Here is a 14,072-nt window from a genome sequence, read left to right on the forward strand (position 1 = left end):
TTTCGCGCAGTTTAGGCTCAGAAGCCTGAACATTTGGCCAAAGTGTGTGATTGTAGGATGATCTTCATCCCCACCGAGGCTTCTCGCCATGCCAAAGAGGCGCAACAAAAAGAAAGATGAGGTCAGTCTTTGAACACACAAGCCACAAATACACACACAAAAAATATCATCTGCTCTTCCACTCCGTGAAGATGGTTAACCAGCGAAGCTGAAACGTGCGGCCCGTGTTTATCACTGGGTTAATCTAGAGGATTCATTAAAGTATTTCTGAATTATGCGGTAACACACACAATCGGCTGCGACGGAGAGAACGACGTCACTGACGGTATGCCCGTAGTCCGCCGTTGTCGCTTGCTTTCAATGTCTCGAGTTTGCTCGGAGGCGTGGTTCGCTGCCTTCGCCCGATTTGCGATTATTCAAAATTAGATGTGCTCAGAAATTAAATTTATCCGTTACGTAAGACAATGAGTGGCTCATACTGCCTTAAGCAATGGCCCCTCCCACCGTAAACCCGGCGTCCCCATTACGATGACAGAAGTGAAATTCTACGCTGGAATGATGAACGGCAACGCAGCCAGCTGTGGAAGACGACGATGAACGTGGGAGCAGTGGCACGAGCGCGTGTGCCGGTCGGCACAAGGAATGGCTCTGTTCCACGCCGAGGGAAGCGTCGCATTGCTGGAGGCACAGAAAAAGCGGCGCGCCGAACTGTCGACATCGTTCCGATAGCCGCCTATGCAGCCAGGTGCGCAGCACGTCGGCATCGTCTGCTTATATTCTCAATAAACTCGGCGAAAGCTGCAGTTTCGCGGATTACATGCTTGCTGAAATTCGCCTTCAACAACGAACCACACAATACGCTGCACCGCGTGCTTAGTCCGGCCCGCCCGCGTAGCCGGCTAGTGAGGAAGTGAAGCCGGGCGCGACTGCAGCGCCACGAAGGCGCGGGCGGGTGGCGGTTCCGCGCAACGGCGCCGAGTTTTAAAACTGAAGCTAGTCTAGTAACGTTGGGCCGCGGACACTCGCCGTCAGAACGCTGGCGTGATGAGCGGCCAGCAGCGGCGAGCGAATTCGCCTTCGTGCTGCCTTTCATTTCAGCGCGAACTAGGCGCGCGAGAACACAGCTCACTCGATGCCCATGATCAATCTGAGGTCCGCTAGCCTTCGAACCCACCGTAGGTTGCCTAGATATAGAACGTGCGCGGCCGTCCTATGCCACATACTAACACGGAAATTTCGGAGGGGGAGGGGGGACGTGCCCGGTATGCCACCCCCGGCTACGTCACTGGCTCCAACCAATCAGCGGTGGCCGAAACGGACAGTCCACTAAGTGTATTCTTGCAGGGTGATCATGCGTGATCACCTCCTGCCACTCATCCAAGATCATGCATGAGTGGGCGGCGCTCGAACGATAGCAAATCAGGTAACGTTCCTTGTTAAAGAAAAGCTTTCTTTTTTTCGTAAATATGAGCCCAGGGGCTGTATGATGCAAGGATTCTTTTCAGTTCTCATTCTGTGTGCCCTTCGTCATCGGCTGGCATGACGCTGTATGTTTTCGTTATAGCCAGTACCAACCATTTGATAGGAGGGGTGACACATGAACGTTCAACAACTGTGGAACATCGAGGCAATCTCTTCTTTGTAGAAAACACGAAGCACAGTGCAGTGCTTTAATAGTATGGGCATGTGGCTACATGCCTGACCGTGTTTTGTAGTAGCATGTGGCTTTTAAGTATGAATGTATGGAGAGATAAGTGAAGGGCGCCGTAACTTACTCTCGGCCTAGGTCAACTCGTCCGAGAGTCAATTACGGGGCTGCACTTATCTCTTCATAGATTCATCATGAGAGTCACTTACGGCGCTGTACTTATCTCTTCACACTTTCATCCTTAGAAGCCACATACTACTACGAAACCCGTCGTGGTTAATGCGGCGCGAGCAAAAGGTGCTTTCGTAACGCTTCGTGCCGATGAACGCGACTCTATTTCAGCAGGCAATGATTGAATCCGGCCTTCCAAGTAAATTCTATGCAATACTGTTCAATGCACGCGCCTTCCCGATACTGTAACGTCAGGCACGTGGTTCGGGCTCGAATAAATTCCGACATAAATTTGGTGTTCATATATCGTTCGTCTGCTCTTTTTTAAAAAAAAAATTCTCTTTTACTCATAAATGTAATGGCAGGCGTCACACGTCCACAGCCAAATATATTTGAAGCTTTTCCTATTAAAAAAAGTGAGAGAGGGAGAGAAGCTATATGCGATAGTGAACTGGGAGAAGAGGAATTGCGGTATGAGATCATTTATTGAACATCTTTCGCTTCATCCCTGTCTTTGTTTTCAAAAAGCACCAGTTCGTTTTTCCGAGAAATCAAGCGTGATGTTATGCGCTACGTTAGCCAGGCGCATTATCTTTCTTTAAATCCTTTTTTTCCCACTTTCATAGTTTTGCCCTTGGTTAATGTTTGGTACGCCGTCATTATCACCGCTACTGTCCGCTCTGCGCGACGGGTAGTAACATATGAATAGAACAGAACCGCCAGGAAGCGCTCCTCACAAATGCAGGGCCGGGTTTGCTTTTTGATCGCTTGCACGTGTTGTAGGAAAGAAACAGATCTAGAACATTTCAAGTAATTGGTGTGCGTGAGAGGGCTCTTTCTTTTTTTTCTTATAATAAAGCACACCGAGTAAAGAAAAAAAAGAAGTTGAACGCAGGCAGGCGGGAATAAAGTAACGATTTGAGTCCACAACAACGAGAAATTGGCGAAACTGTGGCCTGTCCTGCGCAGTTCACCCGCACAGCTTACCGAGCCAACTTATTCCGCGAACTAAGCGGACGCGCACAGTGGCATTCCATGTACCCAGTAATAATAATAATATATGGGGTTTTACGTGCCAAAACCACTTTCTGATTATGAGGCACGCCGTAGTGGGGGACTCCGGAAATTTTGACCACCTGGGGTTCTTTAACGTGCACCTAAATCTAAGAACACGGGTGTTTTCGCATTTCGCCCCCATCGAAATGCGGCCGCCGTGGCCGGGATGCGATCCCGCGACCTCGTGCTCAGCACATGTACCCAGTAGGAAGTGCTTTCGAGAAAGGGGCATATATAAATATACGCGCATATTTGGAATAGACGGATGAGAATAAAAGGTTGGCCAGAGGTACCTGGCCGTCGCCTCCACTTCGAGCAGGGTATATGTACTGAAGAAGATTGACAGGGAATTTCTTTTTTAGAGCGCAGCTCTTAAGCGGCCGTCCTTGCGGCGAGCGTCGGCGTAACCGAGCGAACGAGCACAGCGAAGGATGAAAGAGCGAGCGCGGAGCGCAGCGGTGGATGGTAGACGAAAGGCGGAAAGCGGAGGAGGAGGGTACGGAGAAAACGTGAGAAGAAAAGCGTAGTGCAGCGACGATGGCTACGAGATGGCGCCAGAGTAGCGCGTGTCGTCTGGGCGGTCCGTCTGCGGCGGCTGCTGTGAATCGCGGCCACGCGACACCCACGCGCTGCCTCTTGCGATCTCCAGAATAGCGAGGCAGTCGCGCCACACTTCGCTCTGTTTGCAACTGCTGCACGAGACAGAATGTTCGTGCCAGCCAATATATCGCGAAATGAAAATACGTATAGAGCTGCTCTCAAATTCCGCATTAGTGAGTATCGTAAGAGTCGGTGAACATTCTTTAACAGCCGCCACAGCTAAATAACTATTGCAGATTTTAGGAATAAACATTGCTGACTTTGTTCTCTTGAACATGAAGGCCCAAATATAGTATAAATAGAATATTATTTTAGCAGTAAGTATTGTAGGTGTGACATTAGTAAATCGGTGTTATACCAGTGCACGTAAACTCGCCTGTTATTGCTGCGCAAATTCTAATAGTTGCTCAGCTTTATAAAAACTTTTTTTTAGAGATTAAAGACTACGTACAATCAGCTATATGCGCATGCACAGCTAAATAGCAATGTGCACGTGCAAGCCTTGAATGCAGCTAGCAGTTATCAACTTTCCGAAGGTAACCAACTCACGGTCTGCCTGATTTGACAGACTACATCCAGATTGGTTCATTGTTCACTGAGCTTGTTTAGCATGAGCAATTTTTGATGATTCATGGTATATTTCTAAAAATTATTGTAATGTAGGACGTACTCTTATTTTATATTAGCTTGTACCGAATCACTGTAGTTATTATTGTTATGACTTTGTTTTATTTTATTGCTGCTTTGTTTTCGCAAGGGAGTCATCCCTCTTGCTAATTGGTTTACTTTGTTACCAGGCTAACAAATGTGCACCACGTTGGGACTGCCCAGCCACGCGAGCCAAGCCTTATGGCTTATACGGGCTGAGACATTCATGTCATGAATAAAAATTAATATGAATTATTATTATTATTATTATTATTATTATTATTATTATTATTATTATTATTATTATTATTATTATTCACACCTCTGCAGTTTGCTCACATACAGCGCAATTTTCGAACCGCATGAACGGAACATACTACAATGAAATCAAGAGTTCGACGAAAATTCGTCTGGCCGGGATTGCTCATAGTCAAGTGTAAAACGACCCGCCGTGGTTGCTCAGTGGCTATGGTGTTAGGCTGCTGAGCACGAGGTCGCGGGATCGAATCCCGGCCACGGCGGCCGCATTTCGATGGGGGCGAAATGCGAAAACACCCGTGTACTTAGATTTAGGTGCACGTTAAAGAACCCAAGGTGGTCGAAATTTCCGGAGTCCCCCACTAAGGCGTGTGCCTCATAATCAGGTTATAGTTTTGGCACGTAAAAGCCCATAATGTACTTCGAGCAAGCGCTCTTTCTATGACGCAGAAGAGGGGAAGCTGATGAGCAACCGCTGCGAAATCCGCAAGAACGCTGCGGAAGACGCACAGACTTATTGGCCGGCAGTGCGGAGACGTTCCAGCAGGGCACACGCGTGCACGTACCAAGCGTTGGCGTACATCTCGACGGCGTCGCCCCTGTGGACGCCGCTGACGTTTCTCAGGTACTCGACGAACCGGTCGCCGGACACGTGCACCTGTCGCGTGCAGTTGTCGCCCGGCAGGCGGGCTCCCTGGCCGCAGTAGTCTTGCAGCATGTCGTGCAGCGCGTACGCCACCATGTACACCGCGCTCTTGACGCCCGACACCATCTCGTCCTGGTGGAAGTTGTCCGCCAGGGATTCGTTGCCTGCGTTGGCATATAGCGGACGAGGGGGCGGGCCAAGCGGAGTGGGTACAAATACACACACGCACACACACACACGCACGCACACACGCACGCACGCACACACACACACACACACACACACACGCACATGCACACGCACACACACACACACACACAAAGAAAAAGGTATCGCTTTCGTTTTGTGCTTCAGGGATTCGAACGCAGCACTTCGAGTTTTAGTGCTTCGGAAGTTATACCTTGGAGCATGTTCAGCTCTGGAATCGGCGGGAGAGCCCGAGCGTTCATGTTCGAGAAATGCTTCGCGAAAACTGCGCAACATTGTGCGAGTTACGAGACGTGGTTGCCAAAGTGCTTGCTGTAAAAAAAGATATATATATTTTCCGTACACCATCAGAGCCCCCTTATTTCGTATCAAGAGCATTCTTCAGGGTACTGTGCTGTTATTCTCAATAGTCAGTATAGCTTTAATCCTGCAGTTTAAGCAAAAGACACACGCAAGGCAAACATGGTGGTAGCTTGGGCGAATCTCCATTTCATGACAAATTTAGGCCCTGTGCGGAAAGTGGGGACACAGAAAGACACACGAAGCCCTGTGTTCATTCATTCATTCATTTTTCTTTCTTTTGTTTATTTGTTTCCTTCTTTCTTTCAGTGCCATATGTGTCATAGTAAAAAACACGTATGTACAGCGCGGACGAGGAGAGACGACGCACATTGCTCTGGCCATATGTGCCCTTACTGTTTCCCCGCTTTTCGCGATTTGCTGCATAGCAAAACACAAGTTTAACGAAAGCACAGCAGGTTACGTTGTCACTGGACGAATCACTGCTCTCATTCATTGGGCGGCGTACCTTGCGAGTCTCACTGAGTGAAATGCTGCGGCTGCCATCGATGTCAGTGAAACGCACCTCTGGCGTGCGTTTTTTTTTTCCAAATGATAATTTGAATTCATACTTGGATCGAATTTCGTAGATGTTAATCTCGGGCACTTGCGTGTTTTCGATGTTGTGACCGGTTTGTGTTAGTGACGGGTCGTGTTGTCAAATCTGTGAAGAGAGAGCTCAAGTGAAGCCGTATAGAATTATAAGCTCTGGGCTCCTACCGGCTTCCACAAACACAGCAGAATTTACAGTAATCTTTAGCCAATACCAGGTATGAAGCTATCTCTCTCTCTTTCTATCTCTCTCTCTTTCCGCAAGAAAACAAGAAAGGTACTTCGACTCAGTGGCATAACTGATTTGCATGATATGCAAGCGCAAGCCTGCTTCCGCTGGAATAAGCCAACGTTATGTTAAAAGCTTGCAACTTCTAGTCACGTTATTATCACTCTCTTTCGAATGCCCAGTGAAGCTCTCGTGGCCTCACTCGGTTCAATAAAACCAACGTATATAACTTAGCTTCGGTGACTAATTAAGAACAAATGTCTACTTCTCCACGAGCAGGCCACATAAGCGTTCGAAATAGCATTTAATCTCACATCACAGGTCGCGATATTGAGCCCACCTGTGCACCTGGGTCTGCAGTTTTGTGTGCAGTCTGGTCGGTCTTCGAGGCTGCAGTTGAAGTAGGTCTCCCAAAACTCGGCGAACCACGGGTTCCTCGTGTTCTCGTCCGGGTTGAGTTGCGTGTAGTACACTTCGAAGTCCGGGTCCGGCTTAACGTGCACTCGCAGTGCCAGGGTTCCCAGGGCTTCGGCTTCCAAGCCGGCCAGAAGTTTAGCGTCCGTCGTCCAGGCATCGCTGTGTAGGCGTTACTTCGTCAGGCGGCAACAACCAGTCTCTCTCTCACAAGGTGCGCTTCAGTCAGAAAACTAAAAAATGCTGCTTTGAAGTTTACGACAATTCTTATTGAATGCTTTACCTTGCGGGATGTCCGCAGACATCGCCTACCTATTCAGCTTGCCAAGATCTAACGATCCGCTTTGCGGATTTCTATTAAACTCATTTCACCTATTCTATGTTGACCTAATTCTCTCTCTGTTTACATGTGCTAGCCTCCTGCTTAGCTCAATTTCTAAAGCGACGGCAGCGGAAGGTGATGGCGTTTGGGTTCGATCTCCGGACAGTGATGAGTTTTATTTGCGATAGCAAGTTATACTTAGCAAGCAAGTTAAATAGTGTTCGCACGCGAAATGGTCAACTTGTCTGAGGCCTCTTTTGATGTCATATGTATAAACACACATGCACGCACACGCACACACGTACCAATAAAAGCGGAAAAGGACACAAAGCTGCCCACTGGAATTTCGGAGACGGCAGCCGCATAAGCAGAGTGCATAATAGATGGCGCCACATTTACCGCGACACTAGAAGCTCAGGGGCTACACCAAGCGCGTATAGCATGTATGCGCATTGCTACTGCAAATTCAACAGTGTGCACCTGAAGCGGCGATTGATGGACAACAGGACGTGTATTAAAGGCACCGTGTTCAAGGGAAGCTTGAACTTGCCATAGCAGGGTTTTTGTCGGCAACCTTCAAGTGGCCTTGAGTCAAAAGCCAGAGCCGTTATCTCGGCAAGTTTGCGAGAACAAAACGAGATCATCCGGGCAGCCACTCATAACATACAGTAATGCGGTCTGTGGCCCCCAACCCTTCTTACAGCACCGCATTACATAGGCTAGTTACTACCTAAACAAGTTACAAAAAATATTGCTTCCGAGTTCATAACGTTTGTTCACAATATAACTCAAGCTGTAACTTCAGGTACGCTGAAGTTTTATTTGTCATTTCCAATAGCGACGTTCAAAAGGCAGATACAGGGCGCTATATACACTTAGTTGTCATCTTTTGGCACTGAGCGCTGAATGCCAGCGGCCCGCGAGTTCCGCGGCGCAGGTTTTGCGTCATCTCGAGAGATGGCGCCACGCAGCGATTCTACCCGCCGCGGTGGCTTAGCGGTTTTGGTGTTGCGCTGCTAAGCATAATATCGCGGGATTAAATCCAGGCCACGCCGGCTACATTTCGATGGCGGCGAAATGCAAAAGCGCCCATGTCCCGTGCATTGGAGGGACGGTAAAGATTCCCTGCTGGTCAAAATTAATCCACAGTCCCCCACTACGGCGTGCCTCAAAATCAAATCATGGTATTGGCATATACATCCACAGAATTCAATCGATTCTTCATCTAGCTGGGCAGTGCGTTCTGCTTTCCCGGCGTCTTTCGCCGCCTGTCGTGCGGCTTTCAGCCACTTTTCTTCTTCTAACTGGGCAGCGTCCATATGGACCAGTGCACAAACAATCTAGCAATCCTGAAACAATAGGGACCAGTGCACCAACAATCTAACACCACTGTGTGGCGTGGTGCGGTGTGGTGTGGTGGGTTGTGCCGTTGCGAACATGCACTACGCTCATTTTAAGGTTGTGGCAAGTATAATCTCCAACCAATCTTTGCCGGTTGCCATTTCATGCTTAAGTTTGTTCTCTATTACAGAAGGGCCAGCAATTTTTTTCGTTTTCCGTTTTATGCTTAGAGACATGAATTTTTCTGAACTGCGAAGCATTCTTTTTAGGAACCTGCATGGGATTTCTTTCTATTGACCTGGTACATTTTGAGCATCATAATTTGTTTTTTCAGAGTTTGAACGCACAAAAACGCTTAAAGGAAAGGTACTGAATAAGGAATCACAGGAAGAAGGGTGTGCAAAAAATATTTAAAGGAAAGCCGGCAGATCCGACGCCTTGTGAGAAACGGTGTTATGCGAAGCAGTGTGCGGAGAGCCTACCAAGTTAACGAAACGACCATGAGAGCACTAAGATGTAGGCGGCTGTTTCATTACCTACGTGACACGCATGTCATGACCTATCGCTTATGCTCGTCATACACTCTTGTCATGCTGTGCGAATTTCGCTACATACCAAGTTAGCGACACGACCATGAGAGCACCGAGAAGTAGGCGACTGTTTCATGACCTAAATGACACAGATGTCATAATATGCATGTGATGACCGATCATTTATGTTCGTCATACAGTTTTGTAATACTGTGCCAATTTGGTACATACCAAGACGTAGGCGGCTGTTTCATGACCTACATGACACGCACGTTATGACATTCATGTCATTACCTATCGTTTATATTCGTCATACACTCTTGTCGTACTACGCCAACTGTGGCACATATCAAGTTAACGAAACGACGATGAGAGTACCATTACATAGGCGCACACGTCATGATATTAATGTCATGACATTTGTTCGTCATACACTCTCGTCCTAATGTGCCAGTTTGAATACATACCAAGTTAACGAAAGGACAATGAGACCACCAAGACGTAGGCGGCTAGATAGGTGCTGTCAAAGTGGCAAGTGTTCGCCTAGAAATGCTTCTTATTTAAAAACCCACTAGGCCAGAGTTCAGTACCGCTAGTAATTAGTACGCGATAGCGTATTTAGAGTGTGAAGTCTTGTTAGTATCGCACGCGCGTCATCTTACACACTATATCTTCTACCAAAGTGACGTTTCTAAACCACGTATCTCTTAAAAACCCATCTTCCCGGGCACATTGTGACGCCCCCGATTCCATAGACTCAGCACACCTCGAATTTTCTCTTAGATACGTCAAAGTGGGTGGAGTCCCTCTACAATAGTACAAAAGAATGGGTGACGGATGATGGGATCGAACCTCTGTCTGCCAGATCAGCTGCCCAATGCTCGAACGATTAAGCCACGATCGAACGCGTGCTTCGCTCATACCAGAGTTTTTCTTCGTAACGTTTGGCGCATGCATCACGTGCCAGTTTTTTTCGCATTGTTCCCTCGTGACAGCTAGTGCTTTGACACGCTGTGTTAGACGGTACTGTGTTCGGGATCGGCCCATGTTTTCTGTTAGGTACCTCCAATGCAGCCGAAGTACGCCTGTAATGCTTACACATAAAAAAGAAACATACGCATGCGCACATGGTATATGTTCACCCGCCGATCACTGCCAATCCCTTTGCCAGGGATGTGCGTTAGGCTTCTAAATTACTCATGTTTGCTTCAACAACAACGACGACGAGAACGATAACAATAACAAGGTGCGTTTCAGTGCCCTTCGCGTCGTTTGTGGTCGGCGAGTTTGCTCTTGAGACGCAAAACATTCACTACGAACTTCCTGGTTGGATGATGAATTGGCTGGCAGCGAGATGGATATTTTGTTGCTTGAACAGACTACGTGCGGATATTTTTTTTTATAAAGTACACTGCATATTCGCCGCAACATGTGTGTCGTGTGCGAATCTCGACTTTCCTCCTACAGAGGCCACAGGTACGCTTTATTTACGTTTTATGCTGCCACTCGACTGCAAACTAAATTTTTTCCTGTTTTTCCTGGTTTTTCTCCGAAGCCTCATTCGTTGCGTGGAGCCTTTTATGGTTGCATTATGAGCACCAGTTGCGGGTGAAAGCTCAAACACTCCATCTCCCCATTCGACGATCTCTAAAGTAGTGAGCGCCACCTGGTGTTTTCAAACCACGGGCTCTCTCGTTGAGAGACTGCATTTCTCCCTCAAAGTACCCGCCTCACCTACTTTTCCAGGGAGCAAGCTCTATAACAAATACTTTAGAAAAATTACTACGAAAACTGTAGGTCTACATCTGGGTTTGGGTAACAACGTATGTGTTGCCGTTCGACAGGATCTGGCAGAGTAGGGTCGTGTGCAGGAGTTCGCTTCTGGTAAAGACGTTAAATGGAAGCAATAGTTTGTTCAGCTAGTATATGGTCGAGGTTACGTGGTTAGGAATACCGTTGCTCGCGCGTGCGCAGCAACATTTTTTGCAAATGGTCAATTGCGTGCAGTGCGGCGCAAGGTACGGTTCGCGTCAGCAAATCAGAATAAGAAGAAAGTCTCCTCCATTGTCAGCCTGTAATCGGCCTCGGCGCGACACCTACTGAATGGAAATTTGTCTGAAGGATTGAATGAACGAGCTTTTATGCCTTATTGGCATAAGGTCTATTCTATTCAGCCAAGTTTCTCTGCACCTTCTGCACCTAATCACGGTGCACTGGACCCAGGCCTTTGATTCCCCGAGGTGCAGCGGTGCACCCTGCACTTCAGTGCTTGATTGAACGGTGTGCAAGGCAAGGTGCCGCCGCGGTGCAGTGCACCTTTGAACCTTGCAGCGAGTGGGTGCAGCCCGGCACCCCATAAGTGGCACCCCCTCAGTGGCGTAGCAACAGGGGGGGGGGGGGGGTTAGGCGGGGGGCCGTGGGCCCCGGGTGCAAGGGGCCAGTGGGGGGGAGTGACATATACGTCTGAAGACAAGACACCCCTCTTTCTGCCGGCTACACCCGGGGGGGGGGGGGGGGGGGGGCTGACAGAAGACCTATGGGCCCCGGCTGCCAGACGAGCTAGCTACGCCACTGCACCCCCTGCACCTTTTTCTGCATCGAACAAACCTATAGGCGTACCTACTGGGGGGGGGGCACTTGCTTCCTCCCCCACTTTCGAAAGAGGGGGGGGGGGCAAAGTCTTTCCCCTACCCCACTTTTGAAAGCGGGCACTTTCGGCTGCACGCTAGAAAGTCCGATACAACCACAACTGAAGCAAAATTTTATTTCCTAATAGAGTGACCAGTTAAGTAATGTCTTTCTTTACTACGCATCGCCTGCTTGGACAGCGAGTATTGTGTTTTGTGCCTTCTGGAAACTTCCTGTAGCGGACGACGCTCACGTTGAGGAGAACGTCTGGCACTGGGCAGTTCCCGCTCTAAAGAACTGTCAACTTGCGCAACTTGCATCACGGCCAGTTTTTTGGGACCGCTATATCCGTATTCGAAAACTCAATCAGCTTGCGACATTTAACCTGCGTGTGATGGCGAGGTCTGGACAAAGTATTATAATCAGCCGCGCCCAACGACTGGTGTGCCTTACGGCATGAAGTCGTTGGATTATCAAATGCAGAAACTATTTAACCTCTGCTCAGATATAGCCTACACAGCGTTGCACTCTAGATATCTTATCACAATAAAAAATCTAATCGAACCTCTTACAAGTATAGCTGTTGAATTTCATTGTGAAAATGCTTTTGGTCGAACGCGTCGAAGAATACGCGTAAATGCGTTAAAAAGAATTGTAAGTAAGTGTTAGGAAGTATCACGCTGCTGCAATTAGCCACGTTTTCCAATGTCCCAAGAAAACTCTGCGTTTTAGAAATTTTATACTTTGAAGGAATAGGCAGCATTTTAAATTATATGTGTCACGTAGTTTTAACGTTTCTGACTTATTTCGATGTGTTACTGCTGTCTTTTTTTTTTCTTGTGAATATTGCAAGTAATTTATGTTGAGTGTACTTCGTTGCGTATAACCTCGACAATGCTATTACCTAAACTATCGATACATTTATGCTATAGACGTACCTAAACACTAAATACAATCCTTTGTGTAAATATTAAAATTGTTTGTAGCAAATGTGCATTTTTTATGTGCGCTGTACCGATGCTACTGGACGGGATCCGGGCCCTCTGTGAGGCACTCATTACCTCTTGTCCCTGCATCATCTCGACATTTTATATAGTTTCAAGAAATAAGTGCAAATTCAAATAATGTTTCGGACACCCATGGTTCACCAGGTGTGATTGATATAGGCCTATGTCTGTTAAATACAAATATAACTGGCAGAAGCATTTCCAGGCTATTTCACTTACTCTAATAGTAATTCGAAATCTGTGTGTGTGTATATATATATATATATATATATATATATATATATATATATATATATATATATATATATATATAGAGAGAGAGAGAGAGAGAGAGAGAGAGAGAGAGAGAGAGAGAGAGAGAGATCAAAACATTTGCTGTATGCGCCTCACTCAAGAAATTGTTGATACGCCACTGCTTATTGGAAACCAAAATGGGCTCTCGTCACTGATTGGCTGACTCGAGCCCTAGCAGCGTTCGCTGCACTGCCTAGCGATGGGAGACGGTGTATAAACGCCAACAGCGGTACCGTTTGGAACTCGACCTTAGCAACAGCGAAAGATTCCACTGGTGCATCTCAAATAAACGTTGGTGTCGGAATGTACTCTCGTAGCGAGATATTATGCGGTAGCCCAGTGTTGTCGTTTTCTCATTCTTTTCTCCCTCTTCCTTAGCGCTGTGTTACAAGACCAAAATGTCATCTTGTAGCCATCAGAAAACAAAGAAAGCAAAGTAATTTTTAACCAGCAGCCTCAGTCCTCGACCTCTTTACTTGCAGTGTGACAAATGACTTTTATCGCAAAGCAGTTTAAGAAATATGAGTGTACAAGTCGACAAATGAAATCAACAGAACTGCAGCCCATGATCAACTATACAAGCTAGTATAGTGACCGCTTATATTTACCTCCGTTACCTCACGAATTGCTATGTAAGTGCATGGGAACGGAGAAATTATTTTTCTCGGCTTCCAATGCACAGAATTCGCGAGGATTGTTGAGCATAAAAGAAAAAAAAATAAGTCACGGTCTAATTACTGTGCGCAGCAGATTTCCTTAGACCCTCAAAATTTTTCTCAGAAATTCGTGAAAATAGCAAAATTTAGGCTAACTGAAATGATATTTACAACTTTGTAGGTCAGCAACAAAAAACGATATCAATATTCTGCAAACTGCTTCTATTGAGACAATTATTGCAGTCAGAGTTGATGCACACCGCTCTGAAAACTTTCGTGAATTTTGTACCAATTTTGCCTAAGCTGCAAACTCGCGTATCACATTCGTCTGCTTCAAACGCTCTATAACGGGTGCAGTTTACAAAACTGAGATATCCGTTTTCGATGCAGAGTTGCGTATTCGTTAACTTTGTGCCTGGATTTTTCTGGAATTTACCGAAATCCGGCAATTAAAAAAAAATTGAGACCCAATTTGGCTTTCTGTAGTCGGTAAGACTCAGCCTGCTTTCTTAAATATAACATATTT

General features: G+C 46.9%; 2 protein-coding genes across 3 annotated transcripts in view; one reads left to right on the forward strand and one right to left on the reverse strand.

Moving 5' to 3' along the window:
• Nucleotides 1–14,072, forward strand: part of LOC135905920 (transmembrane protein 135-like) — a 192,189-nt gene that overhangs the window by 123,348 nt on the left and 54,769 nt on the right. The gene's annotated exons all lie outside the window — the stretch shown is intronic.
• LOC135905914 (metabotropic glutamate receptor 1-like) overlaps nucleotides 1–14,072 on the reverse strand; it is a 32,509-nt gene that overhangs the window by 8,503 nt on the left and 9,934 nt on the right. Inside the window, exons 3-4 of one of the 2 annotated variants that reach the window (XM_070538650.1) lie at nucleotides 6,703–6,930; nucleotides 4,948–5,191 (exon numbers count right to left, since the gene is read on the reverse strand). In XM_070538650.1, coding sequence (XP_070394751.1) covers nucleotides 4,948–5,191; nucleotides 6,703–6,930 — 472 coding nt within the window. Of the gene's footprint in view, nucleotides 1–4,947; nucleotides 5,192–6,694; nucleotides 6,931–14,072 lie in introns of both variants that reach the window. The other variant, XM_065437032.2, reaches the window with a different exon arrangement.

This window comes from Dermacentor albipictus, chromosome 5, assembly GCF_038994185.2.
Source record: "Dermacentor albipictus isolate Rhodes 1998 colony chromosome 5, USDA_Dalb.pri_finalv2, whole genome shotgun sequence".
In the NCBI taxonomy this organism is placed as follows: domain Eukaryota; kingdom Metazoa; phylum Arthropoda; class Arachnida; order Ixodida; family Ixodidae; genus Dermacentor; species Dermacentor albipictus.